Consider the following 26,431-nt stretch of genomic DNA (forward strand, 5'->3'; position numbering starts at 1 on the left):
TTTTTTTTTTTTTAACAAGTATATTACTTTGGTAAAAGTTCGATTTTTGTTAGGAAAGAATTAGAAAAAGGCCTTCTAGATATTTTCAATGTACATAAATGTTCTTTTTGTATTTTAAGAGGGAAGAAGTATGAGAAGAGACACATTGAACTGTTCACAGACCTTTGTAGTCCCGTCAGTGAGGATCAGCTGGAAATTATAATTGCTAACTTGAAGAAAACAGGAATCTCACTTCAGTTTTTGTAAGTTTGGGAGCGGCTGTGGTATGCTATTTTTAAAGGGAAATTATTCTTTCTTAATGCTCTTGAAGGAGCTGGTAATCTGTTGGTGTATTGTTTCTATAGAGGTGTATCAGTATGTAATATGATTGTATAAGTACTTTTATCAATTACACATGCCATGAATTCCAGTTATGAACCAATCCCCCTTGATTAAGAGATGTGCAAGTACATATTAAGATGATGGCTTCTTCTCTAGTTAAGCTTATAGCTTAGAGACAAAGTCTAAAAATGGGAGACAAAAGATATGTATAAGCAGAGAAGTGGGTAACAGTGAGCCAGAAATAGCCTCAGAAGCAGTGGTTTTGTCACAGCAACAGCTTAGATCTTTGTAGGTAAGGGAGTTACTGGGAGGATATAATGAGGTAGTGTTGCAGATGTTTATAGCCTGGTTGTAGTGTCAGTAGAAAAGCGAGTCTGAAGAGAAGGGTTATATTCACAGTGATGGGCTTGGAAAATGGAAGTGGAAAACGGAAACAATGTGTTAAGTTTTATGACAGAAATCCCTTGGCTGCCTTGGTATAGGTATAGGCATTGATCTGAAGAATCAATTGTGGTGCTGAGATCTGTAGTAGTTGTTGCAGGTGACGTTAACATCGGAAACTGTAGGCCTTCTAGTAGGAGTTGATTTAAAAGCAAAGCTTTGTGTGAATGTTCATGTTTGTTTATAAAAAATAATTTCACAGGAGAAAGTTAAAGCTACAGTTTTACTTCTGATCATTTTAATATTTACTTTCACCTAGATCCAGCATTTTGTCAGGAGCAATCCTATGAACTTGATAAATTTATTAAAGCCTTTGTGGACCCACCTGCAAGGTAACAGAGGGATTAGGTAGGAAAGCATAACTGAAAATCATGGGCAGATCCTCCACAAAAAAATTCTTTTTTGCCTGTGCTTGGGAGAGGCTGAATGTAGAAACATCAGACTACTCTCAGATTCTGTCTACACAGCAAAAGGTATTCTTGCAACGTGCCTTGACATGCCCCTTCTAGGTTATTTGAGCTATTGTTGGCACTGGTGGCAGTGGAGACACAATACCATGAGCATGACTACATGCTGCCAGCCAGAGTACATCTTTCAGAGACCTGGTATTTAGCCACTGCTACCTTGTCTCCAATCCTGTAGTTTGCTATGCAAGACTAGCACAGATGCTACCACCACAAGTTAACATTGCAGTTTTATTCAGTGATGTTTCTGATACATCTTATATTTTCTTTGTAATATAGGAAAGGAAAAGCCCCACAGCTAACAGAAGCACTAGGGAAATGTTGCCATTATAGCATCAACTTCAGATTTTCTCCTCCTCTCCCAGCCACACAAGCAAATGATTCTTTGAGAAATACATGTAAAATACTCAGGATACTGGTTTAAAAATAATTTCTTCTTAAACCTTGTCCTTTTGTTATAACCTATACTTCCCTCTCTTATGCCTTGTTTATTGATTAGACTGTAACTTTTGGCAGATAGTTGGTTTGCCTCCCTGTTACCAAGTATTGGGCACATGCTGAGTTCTGTGTAGCTTTAGGTATTACACAGTTCTCATTGCGGGAGCCTCGAAGCTCTGTGTAATGAAAGTAATCTAACTTTTATGTGTCAGAGGTTTGAAACTTTTTGCTCTCGTAATAGCTTTAAAATGCAGTTTCTGTATTTGTCAGTGGATGCTGCTTCCTAAAAAGGTACCAAACACTTTGCTGAAGTTTGATCTTTAATTCTGCTCTGTGTGACATTGTTGTGCGTATTGTTAATGCTGCTTATTATATATTGCTCCACAGATAAGTTTAGTGAGTACTAATGAGGTGAAAGTAAGGTAGAGATCTGTAGGCTGCTTTTTTGAAAACATAATACAATGCTAAAATTCTTTTACTTTGTGGAAATGTGGTAAGAGGTAGCTTGTGGTTCATTCAACATTAGATCAGACAAAAGATTTGAAAAATCTGCAGGCATTGTCGGAGGCACAGAGTAAAGGATCTTGCATGTCTCTCTTTTCTGTGGTTATTGTACTTAGTTAACTCTTATATTCTGAAGAGCAGCAAAATCATTTTATCTCTAACCCCTGGCTAAATTTTTAAATCTGATTCTTGAAGTGCAGGAAAATGTGTCATCTTCAGTCAGAAGTTCACCTTGTGTTGTAAGTTATTAAAATCTCGCAGAGTAACATTTGTTCCGGAAAAACCTAATAGCCCCACTGCAGAGAAGGACCTCTTTGCTGGCATTTAGAGCTGATACAGAATCGCAGCCCTGGAATTGCCTTAACAAATTGTCTAGAGAAATCCTCTACTTCAGACTGGGTCAGCTGTATGTATGTCATTGCTGAGCAGTGTTTGTCTAATCTTTTTATAAAGACTTCCAGTGATGGAGACTCTTCTATCTCCTCAGACAGTTGGTTTTAGAGATTATGGTTTGAAATGCCTTTATCAAGTTTTTGAATATCTGACCTGACTCCATGATGTGATTTGAGTGCAGGCTGAATATGATGAACCGTTTGTTCCCTTCCTCTCTGCAACAGCCTTTTATATTTAAGCCTGTCTTGCCCTGTGACTCCCTTTTCTATGGGCTTTATTTTCAGTTTTTTTTCATAGATCTTGTTTTCTAATCAGCATTGTCTTTACTCCCTAATCCCTTCCTGGGAGTGGACATATGTATTGATGTACGATGGCCAGAACTGGTGCAGCACTCTGCTCAAGATACTACCAATGCCAAGCAGACCTGAAATACTCCTTTGTGTGTTTCACAAGCCATGTGGCTCTTATACATCTGACTGCAGCTAGATAGAAATTGTTGATTCAGATACAATTTTTGTTTTGTTTTTGATTGGTTATTTTAAATAAGAAGAAAGTAAAACTAACTGCTTCTGCTTGTGTTCTTAGTCTGCCATTTCCAGTGGATGTTGATGGTGGAGGTGGAGATACAAGCACCAGTGTACATTCTCATATGCACAGAAACTCCTTTCCAAGAAAGGGTTTAACTGAGCAACAGAAGGAAGGCAGTGATGTGGTGAGGAAACTGATGCATACTTTGGATGAAGAAGGAGGACTGGAAGAAATTTATACTTTCAGGTAAACTTGGCTAATCCTCTTTATCATACTGTAAATTTACTTTCTGATTTCTTCCACAAAAGGTGAAATGAATTAAATAATCAGTTCCTTGGGTTCCAGTTTCACCGAAGTCAGTGAATTTTATAACTTATTGTACACTCAGACCCTTTCAAACAGCTTCTTTAGTGGCTTTAGAAGAGGTAGAAAAGCTTACAGATTTCAGTGGAAAATTAATTTTCTATATCTGTATTTAAAGAAAAAATTCACTTTTCTTCCCTCTTTGGTGTTGGTGGATTTTGGAGGGAATGTTTCTATAAATGAGATTTCAAAAGCATGTTTTGTAAAGAGTTGGAATTTGTAAAAGTGCAGGCAGAACATTTGCATTTAATTATAGCCTATGTTCCTTGGTCTCAGACTTCTTTTAGCTCACTAGTTTGTCAGACTCCCACAAAAGTTTTGAGTAACGTTGTGTGTTGAATCCTGCTCTTTATTCACAGAGTACTGTGCCATTGTGCCAAACAATATACTTTTTTAGCAGCATTTCTAATGCAAGAATTGAAAGATGGCTTTTCACTTCATGTTTCCCCAGTGAAAGAATAAAATACATGTGTGTGTTTCTGAAAAACTGTAGGTAATGATATATCCAAGACTTTTCCATGTAGGTGTTCTCTCAGACAGAAAACAAGCAAAATGCACCTATGTGCCTTATAAAAGTCTGATGTTATTGTCTTGGTTCTATTCTGCAGTTATGAAGTGTGATCTTTTAGACAACATGTTTTTCAGGCAGCTTAGTGGACTGTATCTGTAATGTGATTATTGAGTGTAATTTTTCGTTGAGGGTGGTACCTGTAGGTTTGTGTACTGTCACTCATCGTTTTATTTGTGAGGTTTCCTTCCCCCAACCTGCAGAACTGATCTGCTTTGTACCACAGCAGCCTGTTAAACTGTTATTTGAGTATTAGTGTGGATTAGTGCAGAAACGTGTATTACTGTATATGTATTCCATACTAGTCAATAGAGCAGTTCGAGTCTCTAGAAAAAAAGCAGAGTTTGTCGTGTGTCAAAAGACTGCACAGAAAAGCAGCATCTTTCTGGTCCCGTTTATCCTTTAGGATAATCCATATCCATGAAGATACTATGTGGCTTGGCCCCTTCTTTGTATTTTTTTTAATTGCAGTCTCTTGCTACGGTGTAAGCTGCATTTGGCCATGCTTTTAGGGGAAATCCCAAAATCTCTGGATAAATAGGCATTTGGCTAATAGATTAAAGCTTTAGTTGTTTAAGTTATTTAAGAATATGTGAGGTTTTAGATGCAGTTAAGTTGCTTATCAAGCTTTAAGAAGTCAGCCTTAGAAATCTGTCATGAAAATGTACCAACTCAAGTATGCTCTCTGTTTTCCTATATTCATTATTCTTCCTGGTAAAAATATTTCAACTCTTGTGAAAATAAATTAGTCATGCCAGGAAAGTAAGTGAGAAAATTTTGTTGCATTGTTTTAGGGTTTGATATTCTGACTGTTGGACAGGAGGTACTTGTGCTGCCTATGGGTTTTGGGGGAAGAGTTTGGAGAGCAAAGAAGAGACATGCTTTTAAAAGACAAGTTGAAATGTGCATTTACTAGGTTTTATTAGCTGAGTCTGATAACAGGGAGCATTCTTCTTCTATAAGTACAAAAAATTAAAGGATAGAGTTAATAAATTGAGCCCAAATGCCTAAATTTTTAGGCATTTGACACTTAGGCATTTGATTTTTCTCATTCATCCTTGAATGTATGTGTTACAGTACTTTTAATGATAATAGGTTCTTTTAAGAATCCTATATTGATGTCTCTGTTGCCAGAAAAAATATTTTTTTCCTCCCTTCCTTCCTTTCCTCAAGAAAAAGAAATTAAAGAAATTAAAAAAGGAAATACAATTTTTATCTCATTGTAAAAATCCCAGTGTATTTTTTCCTTTCGTTGTGCTTCTGTTAGAATTTAAAAAAAAAAATCCTTTTCATCCTAAGAGACTTGAGAGATAGAATACCAAGTTAAATTCTGTACTAATGTTTTTAGGAGTTGATCTTAATTTCTGCCAGAAAACTACTTTAATCAACAGAGAGGTAGATTTGGGGTTTTATCATCATGTGAAAAGGTGAGGTCAACGCTGTTTTATCTTTACTTCATCATGCAATAAAAAAAATTTGAGTGCTTTCTCTGCATTGGAATTTTACAGCAAAATAGCCAATACAGTTTGTATTAGCTGAAAGCTGTTCTGGGGTGCATGCCAATTTGATTTCACAATAATATATTATAAAATACTTTTACTGTAAGTTTTTAATTTTGGACTCCATCACTTAATATTGTGCAATTAAGTTAACACTTTTTAGTGTAAAATCATTACAGTTAATTTTTTTCTGTTTTGTGAACTTGTATATATGCTATTTAGGCTAAAAATATTCAAAGTAACTTGTTTTACTCTTAACAGAGTGTGTACTCTTAACAGAATGCCCTGAAAATAATGAGTTCATTAGTACTGTATTAAAAAAAAAAGTGTCAAAAGTTAATTACCACACAAACAAAATCCTGTTAATTGAAACTAGATTCTTTATTTCTTCACCTCCACTGCAGAAAACATTTTACCACTTAGAGAGCTTTTTCAAATCTGGGTTGTTCAGCTAACTACATGCCCTAATTGGGTGAGCACAGATAAATGTCAAATGCTTAATAAACAATTGTATGGTTTCATCACAAGACCTAGCATACTGTCTTTAAGCCCTAATGTCACACCATCATAAGGGCTCGAGATGGGAATAATCTATTGTACCACCTCTTTTTTTATTATCTTTTCTGACAATGGTTAATGACAAGATTATTCATGCAGTTTATTTTCTAATGCTATGTGCAGTCTAAGCTGAAACAATTGGACTGCATCTCCTTGAAGAGGGTGTATTGTCTGTAATATTTTATTACAGTTCACCAGAGTTCATTTCTGTGTTCCTGATTCCTTCATTTAGAGAGAGCCTGGAGCGTCTTTCAATGTTTAAGAAAATAGAAAGAAGACCTATGGCTTGGCCCTGCCAGCTCACTATTGGCTCTAGTTTGTCTATAAGGATTGTGGCCTACAAGTCAGTAAGTTCATAAAATTGTATGCTTTAGTGTATTTTGGCAGCAAGCTAGGTGCAACTGCATGTTTTTTTACTTAAAGCTGAGAAAATAAAGATAAAACAACATCCAAAATAATTATGGTAGATATTTTATGTGCGTAGAAGCCAGTATATCTAAAACTGTGGTTCCCACAGCAACTCTAATTTCACCATATTGTACTCATATGTTGAAGAACTAAAATTCGCAATGTACAGAAATAGAAGTAATTGCTGTCTACGCTGTGACACTTAATGGTATTGAAGTTGACGAACCTGATTAAGAATGCTGCGATGGTGTGAAGCTTTCCATTCGGCATCAGTGATATGTTTGCAGCTCAATGAGACTTAATATATATTTCTTAAGCCCTAGGCATGAGAGGAATCATGCATGTGTGTATGTAAAATGGTGGGTGTAAAGGTGTATTTTTTTGGCTTATTTGCTTTATACTGTTTGTCAGAGTCTGTTTCCCATACAGTTTATATGGGTCCTTCACACAGTGCTAGGAAAAGGAAGTATATCTAAACACTGAAAATGTGCAAAATTTCTGTTATTGAATAATATTAATAAGTATATAGTGTGTCAGCCTATTTGGGACTGTCATTATTAGTCCCTTATTGGCAAAATAATGCAGCACTTGGTCTAAAATGTTTTGCGTGTTCTGATAAGCACTCTGGATCCCCCTGAAGTGTTAAAAGGTTCCTTTTCTTTGAATTCTGGTATAAAGGTCACAGAAGAGAAGGTGAAAAAAATTTGGACAGTTGTGGATGCTAAAACCCTCAGAAAGGATGATGTGCGAAGAGAAACTGTTTACTGCTTGAATGATGATGATGAGACAGAGGTTCAGAAAGATGATACTATTCAAGGTATGACTTCTCTATGTGCACCCTGAAAACAACCCGAAGGTAGTGGCTTGTACTCTTAAATCACCTGAGTGCCTTTTAGTTTTGTACTTTGAAGCCTAGCTGCGATCTTAGAATGTAAGCTCTCTAAGCTGATGGAACACAGGGACTGTTACTTGAGACTCTTTGTCTTCACATATTTTAAAAATTCTTACTTTTGCCAGTACTAGGAATAGTAATAATACCACCAGGTGGAACTTGGAAGGCACTACAGCTTCCTAAACTGTATTCTGTGGGGGACCATACCTCAGTTCTGTAGTGAGTACTGCTGCTACCTCTGTTCTGTTTTCAAATCTTCAGTTGTATTGAAGATAACAGTATAGAAAGTGCTGTCAAATGAGTAAAATAATTTGAAAAATTAAGGTAAAGACTGTATTTTTTTTTATTTAACCTCTTTCAATTGTAGCAATCATAGGTGTTTTGTAGCAGTAGCAGATTAAAATGTCCCAACGACAGGATGATTTTTGTTGTTTCTTTAAGCAGAAATGATAGTTAAAAGCTAGTAGTCTGTTTATGCTTTAACTTCAAAACCTTTAGTAAAATTAAAAAAAAAATCACTTTTTATAGTGAATATATTTTGAAGCATTTGTGACCATTCTCTGCTGATGTCCTGACGGCCAAAGTTGATGAGTGATTGCAGGATAAAAAAAAAGTAAAAAGAAGTAATGGACAGTTCAATATGAACAAGAGATCAAAATTTCTGTATCAATGTTGTTATAATTCTTACAGTTAAAGAGCTGCTGTTGCCTCGTGGACTTTTGTGGACCTTTTGAGAAATGTCATAATCAGACAAGATTTTGCATTTGAAGCACCCATACTGACATTTCTTTCATTGTGCATGTGTATTTGCTTTTCAATTTCCAGGAAAATGTATCGGCATATAGGTTTTTCATACAGGGATTTACTTCTGTTCCTTCTGCTTTCTTGACACCTGAGGATATCATCCTCAGTCTGTGACAGTATAGTAAAGTGATGATGTTACAGGGAGCATATTGGAGCTTGAGGTGGTGGAATAAGCTCTTGGAACAGATAATGTCTGTGAGAAACTAACAGCTTCCTGTTTTGTGGGGGTATCCCTGTAACGTAAGACACAGGCAGTAAAACACAGAGATGTATAGAAAGACCACTTCTGGATACGAGAGCATTTTGGTTTTCCGTTTCATGTGAGGGTGTATCTCACTTTCACTGTTAACACATTTTTGTTCTATGAATCCCTCCTGATGTCATTTCCTGTCCATGGTTTGTGGTATGTTTTGGGCTTTTTGTATTATGTTTGCAGGGAGTGTTGCAGTGTATTTGCTGAAATCTATTCTGATTTGCTTAAATCTATTCTGTGAGCATAACTTGTTGGGCAAGATGTTTGGTTCAGTTATTTTCTTTCCTGCTCTCTGTGAGGGTAGCTGTATTACATAAAACGATGTGCAAGGAGTGCAACTGCTGTTCCTGAAGTACAAAATGTGTCTGTGGGGTGTGTGGTTTTTTTGTTAACAAGGAAAGTAATTTGATGAGCGTGTGTGGAGTGTAGCTGTGGGGCATGCATGTATTGTTAAAATATTCAGAGTGCTAATTTCGATGTTAGAATTGTAGGCCCATATGCTTACCAGATGCTCTTCTCTTGTTCTCCAGGGTTTCGCTATGGGAGTGATATAATTCCTTTTTCCAAGGAAGATGAAGAGCAAATGAAATACAAAACAGAAGCAAAATGTTTTTCTGTTTTGGGATTCAGCAGATCCTCTCAAGTACAGTACTAAACTTCTTCCTATTCAACTTCCCTGGTTGTTCAATGTAACTGTTCTCAGTTTTAATTCACTGAAGTTGTGGTGTTGTACTGGGTTCTAGTATTGGGAATGGGGCATCTGCAGTCAGGTATAGAGGGGTGACTTATTTGCTGATTCTAGTACATGTAGACAGTATGTAGTCCTCTGGAAACACCTAAATGTGGCCGTTGGCCCCTCAAGTGAACCCGGAGCCACTGAACTCGGATCTCTGTAAAGTGGAGACAGGTATTCTAGTCCCATTTAATTGCAAAAACTTAAATAGTGATGCCAGATCTGCAACAGAGGATAGTTTCTCTTCTGCTCAGGTCATGCGGATGCCTTTTTGGGCTTTGTTCAGCCACAAGTGTGTGTTTTAACAGAAGAAGCCTCTCCCTCAACGTTAAAGAAATGTTGAAGAAGCCTGAAAAACTGACTGCATTCGTTCCCGTTTCTATAAGAATTACTTTGTGAACTGTGACTTGCTTCTTGTTTCTACTATAACAAAAACTAAATGTAGCAAAGACTTCATAGAACTTAAGTGAAGAGAACATAATTCAAAAACTTTCCATATTTCAATTAGATAGTTGGTGTTTGTATGCACTTATCTGTACTTGCGGTATTAACTTTGCCATTTGTTTTCCCTGGAAGTTGTAAGAAACTTACATTGAGCAAGTACCTTAATAAAAGCTCTCCAGCAGAAGGTGATTTCCTGCAGAAAATCCAGAACTTAAGCATTAGGAAAGCCTTAGGCTTAACAAAACCCTCCTTGAAGCATGACACAGAGAAGAAAATACAGAGATGTGAGTGCCACTAATTGCTAGAAATGTTAAGCTGCTCCCACGCTTTCTTCTCCAGGATGTTGCACAGGGCGGCTGAAACTTTACTCTTCATTGAATTCACTGCACCGAGTCCCGTTCATCACTCAAAACTGAAAGGAAATCATAGGGCAGCTCTGCACCTTCTGTTCTGAAAGCTCCCAGCCCTCCTGCTCCTTTTTGAAATGTGTTGTGCCTGAACAAAATAGAACCCTTGACAAAGGCCAAAGAATCGTTACCTTTACCAGGAAGGAAAGATGCTAATGAAATAGGAAGCATCTGTGGGAGCTTACTCCCAAATGGATGTAACTACACATATTTTTACTTTAGAGCACAGGTGGCACAGAGACCCCTGCATGTTGCTAGATGATGCCTTAGACTACTGCAGTGCAGTGGTCCAAAGCATATTAACTGGGGAGTCAGGAAGTTATGTTGATTTATTGAAATGAGAAGCCAGCCTAAATGGTAACTGTAACGTGGTTGCTCCTCGAGGACATTCAGAACTTAAAGGTTGTTAAGTAACACGGGAGCTTGTGTACTGGAAGTGATTGATCAAGGAAACATATCACACTTGAGTTTGTATGCCCTAAATTGACCAGGGCAGAGAGATGTTAGGGACTGCTAAATCCTGTACCAGAAACTGGATTTAGCAAGTGAAATGTTGTGTCTGAACCCAGTGCTTCAATGAGACAATTTCTTGCATCTTGTCATGCATTGTTAGCCTACAGCTGACTCTTAGTGTCTTCATTTAATTCTGTAAGATGTATTTCACCATGTGCAGTGTTTTCTTACGCTGGAGGTTGGCCTCCTATTTCAACTTGAAGTCTGACTTTTATTGAAAACAGAAACTAAGAGGAAAACAGATGAGAAGAATCATGCTCCTTTAAGTGAGTTATTATTTCACATGGATTTTTTTTTCCCCACCATTGGTCAGGTAGTGTGGTTATACTTTCAAGTACATAGTTAATAATTAGTTGTAGGAATATAATTAATTGTGGGGATATTTTTGATTCACATAAGTATACCTCTAAGAATTAACAGTTTGGTTTTATATTTTTTCAATGCACAAAATATTTATTGCTTTAGATAATTTTTATGATGTGCTTCTCTTCTCTGTGGATTTCGTAACAAATAGGAATTACATCCTAAATTAACTATGTTCTGGTCCTGTAACTAAGAGTGTAAGTAATTATGCCCAATAGTAGTTGCATAGACCTCAGTGGAATAAAATTATTCAGGTGTGATTGCAGGATTAAAATTACACGGTATAGATGATGATATCAGGAAGTTTTCAGCTGCAACTGGAACTTTCAATACCCATAATTTCTTTATGTTTTGGCTCCTGAATTTTATTGTTTGGAATCTTACTACTGACACTATTCAAATGTGGTTTTTATATTAAATTGTTTCTTTTAAAAACTTTAGAAAAAGTATGATTTATCATTAACTAGAGAAACTGTAACAGCTCCAAATACATAATTAAAGAATGAATAGAACCACCTTATATTATTTTTCTGAGCTATTCACATCCCTCAGGAAGGAAGATCAGAGGCCGCTTAAACTTTGATTTTTAATTTATAAGCAATGCCATTTAAATCAAGGAATAATACTTGAGACTATTACAAAGGGACCTTTTTTTCACAAACAAAAAAAGGTGTAGTGATACACATGTCTAGTTATTTATACTCTACTGAACATAAAATTTCCTGAGCTGTTAAAGATAGAACAGCAAAGAATAATTGCAGGTGGAATAATCTGAGTTGAAGAATCGTGCCTTAGTACATTAGACAGATATGCTCTGGTGCAAGTTGTCACTGACTTCAACAGCATTATGGTAATTTGCTAAATAATGAAACTCCAGGTTAGTTTGGAGACAGTGTAATTCGAAGAGACTTTTCTTTAACAAAGAAAGGTGATTTTAACCAGTGTTCATAGTAGTGTGCAGTCTTTGTGAAAGGTTTTCCACTATTGCAGTGTTTTTCTGGGTGTGTCTTTCAGCCTCTGTAGCTCCAGCTATTCCAGCAATACCCCTTGATGAGGCTGTTTTGGTTTTGGGTGAGTTTTTTGGGGTCAGTGATGCTAATGAACAGCATAAACTCTGCTAGCAGAAGTGCTTGTTTGCCAGCACAGGTGCATATACTCCAGGTTGCTGTTGAAGTTGCATTATTAATTCAGGATGTGACTTTTTTCAGCTCCTTTTTGACATCTTTTCTAGGAATATTTAATAGCACAGACATGGTGTCAGGTTTAGGTTTTTTGTTAACTACTGTGGTTTTCCACACTGACTTTTGAATTACTGCAGTGTTATGCAGACTGGTAACAGCTGAAAGTTGTAGTCTTTCATTCCTGCCCATCAGTAGGAAGGTATGAGAATATCCCACTGAATAGGACTGAATATCCATATTGAGTGATAAATGGAGATATGAAACCTACACAGAGCTTTAACTTCTGTGCACAGTAATTAAGTTTTGTGGCTTCTCACTTGAGTAACATGTTAGTTGTTTCATAATTTAATTGGTCCAGTTGTATTAATGACATTTATTTTAGATCAGGCTAACTCTTGACCGTTTCAATCTGTAGATCCAGAGGCAATACTACATGGGTAACCAGGTTCTGAAGGTCTTTGCAGCAAAAGATGACGAGGTAAGGTGAACTGAAGTTTATGCTGAAGATGTTTTGCTGTGGAACAGAAAATAATAGTGGTGGTGCTTGAGATTGTCCTGTCTTTCCATGTTAATGAAACAAATATTCTTAGTGCAGTTTACAGAAGCCTTTTCCATTGCCCATTAGGATAAAAAGGAGTTGGATTAGAACCCAAATGAATACCATATCTCATGAATAATGAGAAACTAGTAAATAGTATGTTTGTGCAAGGACATGGGGAACCTGAATTGGTGCTTAAGTCCATTTTCATGCAGAGTAACAGTGTGACCTGCCACTGTGTTATTTAGAACAGATGTCCAAATTATTTTAAATATTAGAGGTGAAAACCACACTGTAGTGCTCTGATGTATTCCTTTAAGGGTCTGACTTCTTCCCTTTCTCTCTCTCTCTTTTAATACTTTTGAGAGCTCTTCACACCTAGTAGAAAAGGTGGAATGTGCTCGATCTAAAGTTTGCTCAGCTTGAATGGATCTGCTCTCATGATGAGATTTGACCTTTCTACTTCTTTGTTTTTTGAACATGAAAAATGCTTGTGTTGAAGTTACAGCTGAAATGGGAACTAGTCTTGACTAAATGTTGAATTCACTGTGATGTATTTCAGCAGACTAATGAGAACCTACGTAACTCTCTAGTCTTTTTTTTTTCCCCCCCCCAGAATGCAGCAGTTGCTTTTTCTGCCCTTGTTCATGCACTGGATGAGTTGAAAGTAGTAGCTATAGTGCGTTATGTTTATGATAGAAGATGCAACCCGCAAATTGGAGTAGCTTTTCCGTATATTAAGGATGCATATGAGGTAATTTTCCACTCTTACCTTTCTGCAGAGAGGCTCCGTATTGATGCTTTACAAATAGCAATTAATAAATGTTCATTTTAGAACCATATGAATTTGTAGTGTTGTATAATACCAGAAGAAACCAATGTGACTTTTCAGAGTGATTCTAGGAAATAGTACCAAGTCTTAGGACAAGGAGGTAATAAATAGTTTTAAAAAAATTCCCTAGAAAAAATACATGGAAAAATAATACCATGTGTTCCTATTAGTATCCTCTGTATTACAGATCTAAATAATACTGATTCTCATTTCAGGAACATAGTAATAATTTAATTTTGTTATCCTGGAAATCTCATTTTTTTTTTTAATCTAGAAACAGTGTAATCACATAGTTATGTAATAACTTCCCATTGCTTTCTTGCTGTGTTGCTACCTACCTCTCTGCATATAATCCAAAGTTGCACTAGATTCTTTCGTTTTTTTAAACTGTGGATTTATCTCCAGGTTGCTTAGCAATGCAAAATTTGAATTTGATAGTTGGTGTGGCATTTCAACCATGTCCAGCTATGCTGTTGTCATTAGGTTTCCAAGTCAACTGGAACCGAGGGTAGGAGCTCACAGCATTTAAAGCTGTTGTTTAAATTCATATTGAGAGTTAGGAAGACAGTAGTATGTTTATTTACTTGAAGAGGTTATTTTAAAAAATGGGAGGAAAAAAATGAAGTCTGTTTCTTAGGAAAAACAAAAAAAATAGAAGTTCTGTACACAGCAAAACCATATTTGAAATAATTGTTTTAAATTCTCGGAGACCCAGAAGCAACACAGTATGTCAGAATTTTTGCAGCATATGTTTCCACTGATCTTGCTTATGGGAGACTATTGAAGGAGCTAAATATGTATAGCATGCCTAAGCAGTGACGAAGGTGGGGGCGGACATAACAATCTTCAGACTTTTGAAGGGCATAAACATAAAGGATGGAAATGAATTATTTACAGTGATATGAACTGGAGGAAGTATTTGAATAAAGAAATAACTAGGCTGATAATGTTAAAAAAACAAATCCAAGTTTTGACTTTGAAACACAGTAAACTGTGACAAAACCTTCCAAAGCACCAATATATGGGTTATTTAAAACTTGGCTAGTTGGACTCCACACAAGAAAAAGGGATCAGATGACTGGGGAGCTCTTTATTCCACCAGTATAAAAAGACTGTAGCCATTGCTATATTCTAAAATAATGCTGTGTTTTATTCTGCTTAAAACTGTGTTGCTCTGTAACTATTTTATTTAAGTATTTTGTTACACATAGATACTAGATCTTTGGATTTTTCTTATGTTTATATTGCCCTGATAGGGCACTCTGGGATACTTTAGATTTTTTTTCTTCATGCTCAGTTGTTGCTTTCTTCTTTCATCTTGCTTAGTGTCTCATCTATGTGCAACTACCCTACATGGAAGACTTAAGACAGTACATATTTTCATCCTTGAAAAACAATAAAAAGTGCATTCCTACAGGTAAGATAGTCGTTTGCTGGGCAACTGGACAAAGTAACCTGCTTGCCTTCCTTTAAGACACTGTACTAAAAGAGCTAGAATATTTGGCTTTCCAGTGAAAACATAAGCTTTGTCATTATTTTGGCTGAGGAAAAAAAACCCCAGCCCTTTTGGAATACATTATGGTGATGTAATCTTGAAGTGTAAAGCCTGTATCAAAACATTGACAGCTTAGTTGCAGGCTGAGCAGACTTGAGGTTTGCTGGCAGTCTTTTAAAACTGTCCTGTTAAGTGACTTCTGGCTCAGGTTATGGGATTATTAATCTCACAGGATCTCTGTGATATAGATCAGAGATTTAGTCCTCTGTATCCTTTGATCTGTGAACTAATTTGTGAGACTAAATGTCCAAACCTTGTGGGAGCTACGATAACTAGAATTAGAATAGAGGCATCAGCTCCGTTCATTCAAAGCTGGTCTTGCACTCTGTTGCAGTTTGGCCTGTTAATACAAAGTACAAAGGCAAAGACTGTATTTTCTGTGGTGTGTTAATTTTGAAAGTGTGCACTTACTGGTGTCCAGATTCAGATGGAGGGCGTCTTTGGAGAGCCATAGAACACACAGCCATACAAAGCCTGACTCACTGTTCTGAGAATTTTGCACAGCAATGAGCATAAATGGATGTAGTTTAAAATCCACTCCCACTTCTTTAATTTGTTATGAGGTTCATTGAATACCAGGACAGGCATCTGCATGTCAGGGCATATAAAGCATGCTGGGTTGTTTCTGAAATGGTTTCTATTTTCTTGCCAGCAACCAGCTGTTTGAGAACAAATCTAAAACCTGTTTTATCAATGAAATAGTTGACTTTTGTGAACTGTGTTAAATTGCAATCGTAACTTTTAAAATTTATATTATCATAATTTAGTTTTTCAAACCAAATGTTGTCCTTATTTTCTAAGTGGTCTATAAACCTTCTGTTGCAAATATAAACATCTTGAAAAAGAAGGAAAATGGAAGCAGAAAGGCAGCAGTAATTGAGGTCTTGGGGGAAGAAAAAAAGGCTTTATGACTTTACATTGTAGTCCTTAAATAAAGCAGGGGTTTTATTACTGTGTCGATTATCCATATTCTTTCTTGGCGTGTCTATATCTGCAGTATATTCTGTGGCATGTAATGACTTGTCAAAATCTCACATTGTGAAGTGAATCTTCATTTATAAATTGTTTCAAGAAATGCATCCATCTGCAAGTGTATTTAATTTATCTTTGCATGTAATTGCTGCCTTAGTGGATCAGTTATCTGCTGTTGACTCTTTGATTGATTCCATGAATTTGGTTTATGAAGATGATGATGGAGAAACTTTTGAGGACCTGTTTAAGCCCAGCAAAATCCCAAACCCTCATTTTCAGAGGTTGTATCAGGTGAGATGAACTATATGGCATTTTTTTAAAACTTCTGTTATTAAGACTTTTCACCTTTCTGTCTTTCTCTGATTCACATTGGAAAGATCTGCATTGTGAAGATGGGAATATAAATTCTTTTGCATTTAAGTGTGGGGTAACCAGTGATTTTTTAGGTTGTCCCTGACATAGATTTTATTCTTAAAATTTCCAGTTTCCAGGAAGCAAGGGAAATTATACCTGCGCTCAGGTGTCTGCAGCAGTATCAGTGATATTCACAGGTGCCTAGACTAGATGAGTTAAAATTTGCTTGGGTGTCTCAACACTGTATTGCAGCAATCATAGTGCAGACATAGACTCAGTCTTCATCCTCTGGGTGAAGAGAGAAATGGACTGAAAATCAGGGTTCTCTTTAGGTTCTCTTTCTGTGTACCATCAAATCTTGAGCAGCCACTTTTCTGTGCATCTAGCAGTGGTTCCAAAACAGACCAGTCTGAGGTGAACTTGATCAGTAGTAAATGGTTAACATTGTTGACATTTAAAATATTCCATTTGCATGGATGAGCTGATGCATTTTACAGGTGATCAGAAAAGTTCACACTTATTCCAGTTATTGTATCAAGCTGTCTACATTTTGATTTACATTCCTTTCATATCATGAAGATTTTCTTTGTAACTGTGAGGATGAGAGACTTAATTATACATTGGAATTCAAGTGCTCAAAAAAATGACACAGCAAATTCAAAAATAAGGAAAATTACGATGCAATTTATGCAGCTGCAGAATTGTGTTGTATACAGAACCATGGAGATATATCAAGTGTGTGACTCCACTCTGAATATTGACCAAAAATGATGTTATAGCAACCATGTTCATCATATCTCAACAGTTCCAAATGAAATTTTTCCGGTTTACAAGTAGGAAGAAGAAGGGGTTTTTTTTAAAACAAGAAAACTTACCCTAGCTTCCAAAAGCCATGCTGCCTCAGTGTTGTCAAAATAATCAAAGAATCTGAAGGTCATGTATGTGTTCCAGGAACACATGTAAGCCCACTGTCTTCAAATGCTACCCTGATTGACACCTAAAGAACTCAGTGTTCCCTTCAAATTCTGTCAGTCGTATTGACAAGACAGTGTGTAACTGAATGCAAGATTTGGTCAGTAGAAGGTTATTGTTAGACAAGAGCTTAAAATGGATTTACCTCTGCATGACTCATATTTTAGGAAGGATTGTAAAGCTTGGGTATTACAAAACAAATATAGTTTTGCTTGTAGATGAAACACATGGGGGATAGAATTTCTTCTGTTATATCGCTAGATACAATTTTACATTCTTTTGGTTCAGTGGATGTTGCCTGTCAATGAAAGATGTTTCATTGTGTGCCATTTGGCTTCCGAAACAGTACGATGGTGTTGTCCCAGCAGTTGAGTCAAGTGAGGATAGAAGAGAGTAACTGTGTAACTCTGTAAGTGTAAATGCTACTGATGGAAAAAGTATTTATTGGCTGTTTCAATGTACCAGGTAGCATACAGTTCCTGTCCACAGTGCTTGCTGATTCTAAATTTCTCTCCTTTGGTGCAAACATGTTCCAGATTCTTAATATTTTGCTCTTAGACAAAGTGGCACTTCTGGTTCCTTAAGAACTTATTTATCGTCTTTTGAACGTAGCCAGTAAATTGATTGGGCTGAACAGGACCTATATATGGTTTGGGAAAATAACTGTGAAGAAAGGGTGAACTCCTCCTTCGTTTCCTTGCTCTGTTGCCTCATGAAGATACTTGGAATGATAAGCGACAAGAGCCAGAATTTAAACAGAAACATCAAGCTAAATTATATCTCTGGAAGTAGTGGTAGGCATCAGGAAATGACAGAGTGGGTGGAAAGGACTTGCTAATGCTTGCTGGAGTGGAAGATGAGGAATATCCTATATCCAGAGTTTTAACTTTTATTCCTTGCTTTCACAAAAGCCTAAGTGAACTTACATAGCTTTAGTGGTGGCAGGCTTCCAACATCATCATTTAAGTTGTTCCTCTTAAATACAGGGATTTGAAGCACACAAGGCTTTTGGGGAATACAGTGCATTTTATTTTTCAGCCAAATAAACAAATGGCTCAACAATGATTTTTCTGTACTGAGACAGACCTGGGGGGAAGGTTTGTGGGGACGGTGGCCTGCAGCATCACATAGTTCATGGGATCCAGCTGCAGAGTCAGCATTCAAATATGCTGTGATGGCCCTTGTTAGACCATGTGTAAGCGACCTTAGAGGACTGAGCTAATTTGTAAGTGTCAGGACTGTATGGTGATGTTCTTTCAAAAAGCAGAGCTACAGGGGGACAGGAGGTTGCTCATGAAAGTCCGTAAGGGCTTTCAGCAAGGAGTTATCTGATCTTTGGTTGAATATAGTGGATCTGCTGGAAGGTAATTTTGAAATTGTCACAAACTAGGTGTAAACTGAACTCCAAGACACTTGTGTTGCGGTTCAGTTCACAGACTTAACCACCCAAAAGCTAGCCAACTAGCGTAAGCCCAGTTGTCCAAGTCTATTCCATAATCTGTGAAAAAATGATGTTGGGAAAGTTTCTTGTTTCAGAGATCATAAATACGTGATAGTTGTGGGTTGTGTAGAGTGAGTAGGTGACTAGTACAGACTAGATGCTTATCTTGTAGATAGCTGAATCTGTCATCCATATTCTAAGGCTTTAAATACTATCAGGTTCCAGTAGGATTTATAGATTTGCTAAAATATGTTCTTAGAAAAGTGTGTTCCTAGATGCTATATGGAAGGGAAGCAGGATGCTTTCTTGCAGTGAATTCCTGTGCATTCATGCGTTTATGCCATTGCTTATCATGGAATTAATTATGTGAAAAGCCCACTTCATTACATCTATTGACCACTATCTTAGTGGGACACCTGTTCCTGAAAGCTGGCTACATCTCTAGGCTGGAAATGTAAGGAAACTAGGAAGAGCAAAGAGAAGCTAGTACATTGCTGACAACGTGTGTGAGTAGAACAGTGGGTCTGGAAGCCAGTGGCAGCATGGACTGCCTTCTAGCCAGTGAAAGTAGGAGTGGCACAGAAAGGAGAGGAAGCAATGTTAAAAAGGACTGTTTGGGATTAGAAACATCAGGTTAAATCTGTTCTTCATCTCCATTTAGCACCTGAGTTTTGATGATGCCTGTTATCTTGGGTTTCAGAGGTTGTCATCTACTCTCAAACCGGGAACAAGTGGAGGCTGTGGCTACTCAGTCTGCTCAGCATTTGCAGCTGCACGCATAGGGATTTTAGATGCAAAAGCCTGAAAAAAACATTCACAAGAGGAGACTTAGGTTTTTTGCTTTGTGAGTTTAATTCAGTCCCCTAATGTTGTTTTGATATTGTTTTTTGTATCACAAGAGCCATTACTGTAGCTTCCAGCAACATTTTTACTCTCTTTCAAAATAATTATGCCTTAAATCATTACAAGTGTTTCCAAATCAGTAGCCTTGTATGACTGCCTCCTTTTGAAAGTATGCTCTAATACGGATTGTAATCTTAATGGCAGCATGGAAGCACATCAGTATTGATGTGTAGCATATGGTCTGGATATTCTACTATTCTATTATTTTACTTTGGCAGCTTTTCAGCATGAATAGGGTTTTTTTTGTTTGTTTTCTTTTTTTTTTCTTTTTTTTTCTTTGGTTTTGTTTTTTAAATTAATGTCATGTCTGACAGCCAACAAGGAAGGAAATCTCTGCTGTATTCTTAGTCTACTAAGTTACGTTCCCTCTTGTGTCTAATTCACCCAGTACAGTGGGCTTGGAAAAATTATTATCCCATGCATGTCACATGTTTTTATGAATGTGTGTGCATGCACTGGTCTCTGTGTATACAAATACACGTTCAGCTCTACTGCTATGCCACACTTAACAACATTTAAGAGGTACCTACTTTTGTTCTTAAAATTCTCAGTGGAATTTCTGTAGCCTGCCTCATTAACCTGATCTCTCTTCCTCTGCTTGGCTCCCTGACTGTGTGCACTGTCTTTACACTTTGGTGAAAAAGCCTTCTCCTTCTGTAGCTCCCACCATCTGTTCCAACTTTGATGTACATCTGTCAGTCCCCTTCATTCTCTCTTTTCAAAGCTAATTTGCAAACATTCCTAGATTCTGTGCCTCACCTGTGCACATTTTACTTCTCTCCTTCCATTTGCTCTTAAACTGGTGAAAATTTCTCTTGTATGCATACTGAGTTTTATTGACCAAGAATCACAGAATCACAGAATCACACACAGAATCACAGAATCACAGAATGTTAGAGATTGGAAGGGACCTCGAAAGATCATCTAGTCCAATCCCCCTGCCGGAGCAGGACACCTAGATCAGATCACACAAGAACGCATCCAGGCGGGCTTTATTTTCTTGAAGGGACAATAAACTATGACAATAACTGGAATACATATATCTCGTTGCCTAATTTAGGAATGTATAGAAATCTCTCCCATGTGACTTTTGTAATAGAACTGCATTTTAAAGGTAAAGTGAAGTTAAAAAGCTGAATAGATGCAGATCACTGCTTCGTTCCTGGGTTTTTCCTAATAATTTTCATAAAACTCATTCCAGTGAGTGTGGGAACACTCATCTATATCAGTATTCTTGTTTAATATCATTATTAATATTCTTAAACAGCTGATCATATGACTTTCAATCCACTTGTGAGCTAGAATATTTGTCAGCAATATGAAGGTAGTTTCTTTAACGGGGAAGATATTTTGCAGGTACCATATAATGTCAGGCATACAGTCATTATATTAAAAGCACATAAACTAAAATATTTTCTTTGCTCAAATTGTTTCTTGCAGTGTTTGCAGTATAAGGCTTTTCACCCCAATGAACCACTGCCACCAATTGAACAGCACCTTTTAGAGATGCTGGAGATGCCCCGTGTGGTAAAGGAAAGGTGTCAAGCTCCTCTTGAAAAAGTAAAAGCACTTTTCCCCCTAAAGGAAGTTGGCAAGAAAAGAGAAGAGAAGACTGCTCAAGACATCTTCAAAGACAAGTAAGTTTGAGATGTATTATGGATTTTTTTTTAAACTGTTTTTTTTTTTACACTTCAAATTGTTTTTGCTGTATGAAGCAGGCTCAGAGACTTTTGAACACAAGATCAGTGAGTTACACACTGAAAAATTACTGATGGGTGGAGAATATTGTGGAACCACTGTATATCTGGGTATTCTGTGAATAGTGGTGGTCTTTCTGTTATAGGGCAAGACACACCAGCAACCAGTCTGTAGCTTCCTCATGTCTGTATTTGTTGTCACAGAATCACAAAATCCATCAGTTTGAAAGGGATGTCAGGAGGTTTCTTGTTCAACCTGCTGCTCAGAGCAGGGTCACCTATGATGAGATCTAGACAGGTAACTCAGGGCTTCGTCCAGTCTGGTCTTAAAAATATTCAGGGATGGAGACTGCGCATCCTCTCTGGGCAACCTGTTGCATTGCTTACTGTCTCCTCGTCAAACAGTTTGTCCTACTGGTAGTTATAAAATGGTTCAAATAAGTATAACAGAGGGTCTAATTTAGTTTAAAATAAATGCTGTGGAGCTTTAAATTAGGTGCAAAGATGAGTCTTGCTTCTCAGCATGTTCAATTTAAGTTGTTCTGTAGCTTTCATTTTGAATACCAAATCGAAGGAAAAACAGCTTCATTATTATCTACGGTGCAGTAAATGTGGATGTCTTGAAAAAAATCAAACTGTTATGGACGCTTCGTGGAACATCTATTGTCTGATCAGTTTTTAAGATAATTTTTGTTGTTGTTGTTACATATACTGTGTTTACTTTGTGCTGCAAATATGAAGAATAAATACTTAATTTCTACTGTATTGGTACTGTCACCCCAGCCAAGTCAATTTGCTCAAACAAAATCTGCTTTTTAGAGCTTAATTTACTGAATGTCTCTAATATAACTAGTGGGTCGCTTGGGATGTTGGCAAATTCTCAGCTCCTTCTCCCTTTTTTGTCATTTTTATCTCAGTCCTTTCAGCACTTGGAACAATGTTTTTGAGCCGTTTTGAGGTTTTGCTTAGCTGAGCTGTTGTATATCCTTTACCTTGGGTTGGCTAGAGCCTCCTCAGCATGTTCTCTTTGGGAAGACTTAATACAGGACTTCTCATGTTACTAGTCTGGAATAATGACCACAGTTCTGTATACAGACTGGGAAACACCTTGCTTTTAATTTTGTTCAGTGCTGTGTGTGCCTGTCTTGCCCAGGTTTGTCTGTGAATTCATACTGATTAAATTCTCCTGTCATTGCTCTGTGTCCTAGTTTCTGTATGTATCTACATACCTATACTTACATGTGTATTTTTAAAAGTGGTTGAAGCAGTTTAAAAAAAACCAAAAAAACCCCCCAAAAACCCAACACCAAACCCCACAAAACTTGGGTGCAAACAAGCTAGGGAGAGAATTTAAATAGAAAACAGTGACCCATTAGTGGTATTTGCTTAAAAACATATTGCCCCAAAGGCATCAATTTGGCAACAAGAAGGAAAGGTACTTGGTTTAAAACCTGTTGGTTTTTTTTGAGGGGTGATGAAAGCAGCAATAAAAATAATTGAGATAGAAATTGGTGTAAGGCATTCAAATGATTGTTAAAAAATCTGTAAGGGAGGCAAAAGGATGCAGACTCAACTATGGAAAGAAAGATGAATGGTAATAGGATTAAAAAAATATGAAAAAATCTTGGGATTGCTGAAGTAATGAATGGGAACAGTAGTGCTGTCATTACTATGACAGCAGTGTTAACTTTAAGTTTTTGTTCTGTGTTTGGGGAAAAGCTGAGTGGTATAGCTAAATCACTTGATAAAGAAAAGTACGTTACTCTGTAACAGTGACTAAGGAAAATGTTAAACACCAGATAACATTCCACTTATTAAACCCATCACATCTAGATAATTTGCGTTAAAGTGTTTTGAAAAAGTTGGCTAGAAGCTCTCTTGACCATTATTTTTCTTTTCTAAAACTGATTTGTCTCCTATCATCATATTGACCTGATTCATCTATGCTTAATTTTTAAGGTCTAATGGGATTAAGGCAGCATAAATGTAGGCATGATATCTTAATACATATTTTAATATTCAGCATTCATTTGTTTCACTTTGCTAAGCTCTGTGTAGTTCAAAAAAAATCTAATAAAATAGGAAGCATTTTACTTTTTCCTTCTTGGGTAGGTGGGTTTTGGAGAGGCTGTGACCTCATCCAGCTTGGCGGTATGTGAGAGGCTTCTACATAAACGTAGAAGTGGGTGTATTAAATTAATCTTATATTTTATTAATTTTTCTCAAATAGTAGTTGCACATTTTACAGTTTAAAAGTCCTGCTAATCAGTGCATTACCGGTAACAGATTCTAAATGTCAGATCCTTGGCTGGTATAAATGGGTATGGATTCATTAGTTTCTGCTGTACTCCACGGATTAATGACAACTATAGATTTGGTCCTAGGCAGTTAAATGCAGCATCATAATTTATGTTCTCTTCCTTCATCCAATCCCAAAGCATTTTGAATGAATAAAAATAATGCAAGAGGAAAAAGATTTCAAGACATTGCAATTAAGTAGAAAACACCTTTGGAGAAAAACGTTCTGAAAGAGAATTTTCACTGTTCTTTGCACCTTTCATCAAAGCACATCAGCATACAAGAATTTTAGTTCAAATAGAAGTTCTAAAATCACTGGTGTTAGATAAGTATCAGTTTCTCCATTTTATAGACAGGCGTATCATCTGTCCAGAACAATCAAGCAACTTATTCAAGGTCAGCCAGAAAGTCAGCGGAGTTGAGAATGAAGCAAGGTATCCTATCCTTGTCCTGAGGCATAACCAAAGTCATCATTTCTCCCAGAGCGATAAGTAAGGTTATTTTGGATGACAGGAGTTGCTGAGGAGAAGGGATTTCATTTCAGCAGTGACAAAATTAAGTAAAGGACAGAGAAGCCTACTGAAACAAAGTGGGATAGACACTGATTGTAAAGTAGGGGAAGCTGATGCTATAGAAGATAGAAAGGAAGACTGTACAAGTTCTTTCTAATAATTGATTGCTTCTGTAATCTGCAGTGCAATTTTAAAAATCCATTCTAACCTTGGGGAATGCAAAGTGGCACCTATTCCAGGATCTCTGGCTTTGTCCCTGCATCTTCAAGGAGCTTCTTCTTTCCACTGCAGTAGTAGAATTTTTAAGAAAAACTTCTTACTTTGTTTTGGGATTCCCTGAACACAAATAAATGAGATTGCCAGTAGCTTTCATTCATTCTTAAACCGAAATTGATTCTTCTGTGTCAGTAGCCTGTCACATTGACACCGAATACAGTGTCTGATTTTCTTCCCCTTTTGTGATTAGCTGGATTTCTTTTTGTTGCCAAGATGTGCTCTAAAGTTTGGCACGCTAGATGTTACAGTTAAGTTCCTGGTTTGAATGTACACCTTGGTATATGTTATTTGTGAGGGCAAAGCTAGAAAGTAGCCTAAAATCACATCAGCTTTTTAAAAATAACAAATAGTCTTTTGAAAGCATTTTGAGGTGTAGTTTAAAATGTCCTGAGAGAGTTCTTACATACTTAATTGGGGCTTGTCTAGCAGGTTTTGACTGCTCTAAGTGGAATTTTATAAAACTCTCGAGTGCTGATGGAGAGTATGGGTCATTAGACTCAAAAGCCACTGTGTAAACAGGTTTGTAGTAGCTAGGAGGTAATTTTTCAAGAGTAAATTAATTTGTTACTTAAATGTTAAGTTTCATTGCCATTTCATGTTAAGAAGATCTGGTGAGAATGCCAAATGTCATGTAATATACTGTAAATCAGTAAATTGTATATGTTAAATTATGAAGTTTCACTCAATATACACATTCCAAATAAAGTGACTGGAGGTATTCTGTATTTAGAAAGGTGGAGAGTATGTGTATGATTAAATTCACTCCTGAAATAAGCGTGAATAATATCACACCTTCAACAGGTAGTGCTTTTGCTTTATGCTAAGATAAAGTTCGATTTCTGTTTCTACTGTCTGCTTTGTGCAGCCTCTGGGGAAAAATGAGGCATGGTTTAGTGTTTGGGAACAGTTGTATAATGAAGTCTTGTCCAGTGTTCACTGTATATTACATTTGTTTACTGACTCCCTACTTAGTAGGCAGAACATTTTAAGTGTTTATATTAGTTTTTGTCCTTCACATTTTGCAGCAGTGAAGATGGACCCAACCCTAAGAAACCGAAAATGGAAGATGAGGAAGGCAGCTTTAGTATCATAAAACTTGCTGAAGGCAATGTCACCTCTGTAAGCATATTGTTCCAAATCTCATTATCAAAGGGGAAGATTATTTTCTCTAAGTGTATTGTAGTGAATGTACAGAATACCTGATAGAAACCCTCCTTTTATCTGAAACTTGACTGAAATATTCTCTACTTGTAGATTTGAGACTCTCTGCTAGAGATTATAACGACAACCTGCTCTACCCTTAGGTGTATGTTAGCACAACTTTCCATCAGTCTTGGATATTCTAGGATAAAATTCTCCCGTGGTGCCTAAACTCTAAAGGGCTAGCCTGAGGATCTGAAGAAAACAGAATCTCAGAATTGGGGTTCAGTGGTTGAGTTTTGTCCTTGCTTTCTTTCATATCATCAGCAACATAGAAGCTGCCTCTGTATATTTAATCAAAGGTATTGCTGTGATTTTAGAGACTGTTCTCCACATTGGTTGGAGTTCTAAATCACAAATTTGGCTTCATCTTGCTGCTAGGTTAAATATCTAACTTAATTCCACATATTGTGTACGTAGATAGGTGAAGCCTGTGTCAATGATTTTTTTGTATTACAGGAAAAAAAGGTGATTTAATATTAATTGAGATAATTTCCCTTTTTTCAAACTGTCCTTTAAGACTGGTTTTTAAAACGCATGATTGAGATTTTAAAAAATATTTACAATCTAAAAAGATGTAAATATTTTGTACTCCTGATATATATTTCTGATATTTCCTGAAAAGTGACATTGCCAGATTTAAAAGAAACACCAAGAGACCAAGCAAGCTTATTGAAAGATTGAAGAATTATTTTGACAGCAAAGAATAAAAATTTTAAATTAACTTAGGAGAATTTTGATTCCTGAAAGGAAATGTTGAGACATTTAATTTTTTTTCTAAAGTTATTGCATCCATTTTTCAGTAA

The 26,431-nt window shown here is 36.7% G+C and overlaps 1 protein-coding gene across 1 annotated transcript in view; it reads left to right on the forward strand.

The window, feature by feature from the left end:
• Positions 1-119: 119 nt before the first annotated feature.
• XRCC5 (X-ray repair complementing defective repair in Chinese hamster cells 5 (double-strand-break rejoining)) overlaps positions 120-26,431 on the forward strand; it is a gene marked incomplete at both ends in the record, with an annotated part of 42,292 nt that continues 15,980 nt past the window's right edge. Inside the window, 11 exons of the mRNA XM_010082358.1 lie at positions 120-242; positions 3,147-3,335; positions 6,310-6,424; positions 7,164-7,302; positions 8,965-9,077; positions 12,491-12,553; positions 13,230-13,367; positions 14,772-14,862; positions 16,130-16,263; positions 21,083-21,279; positions 25,451-25,544. Of these exons, the coding sequence (XP_010080660.1) occupies positions 120-242; positions 3,147-3,335; positions 6,310-6,424; positions 7,164-7,302; positions 8,965-9,077; positions 12,491-12,553; positions 13,230-13,367; positions 14,772-14,862; positions 16,130-16,263; positions 21,083-21,279; positions 25,451-25,544 (1,396 nt within the window). The remainder of the gene's footprint in view (positions 243-3,146; positions 3,336-6,309; positions 6,425-7,163; positions 7,303-8,964; positions 9,078-12,490; positions 12,554-13,229; positions 13,368-14,771; positions 14,863-16,129; positions 16,264-21,082; positions 21,280-25,450; positions 25,545-26,431) is intronic.

Source organism: Pterocles gutturalis, unplaced genomic scaffold, assembly GCF_000699245.1.
Source record: "Pterocles gutturalis isolate BGI_N339 unplaced genomic scaffold, ASM69924v1 scaffold26034, whole genome shotgun sequence".
Lineage (NCBI taxonomy): Eukaryota > Metazoa > Chordata > Aves > Pterocliformes > Pteroclidae > Pterocles > Pterocles gutturalis.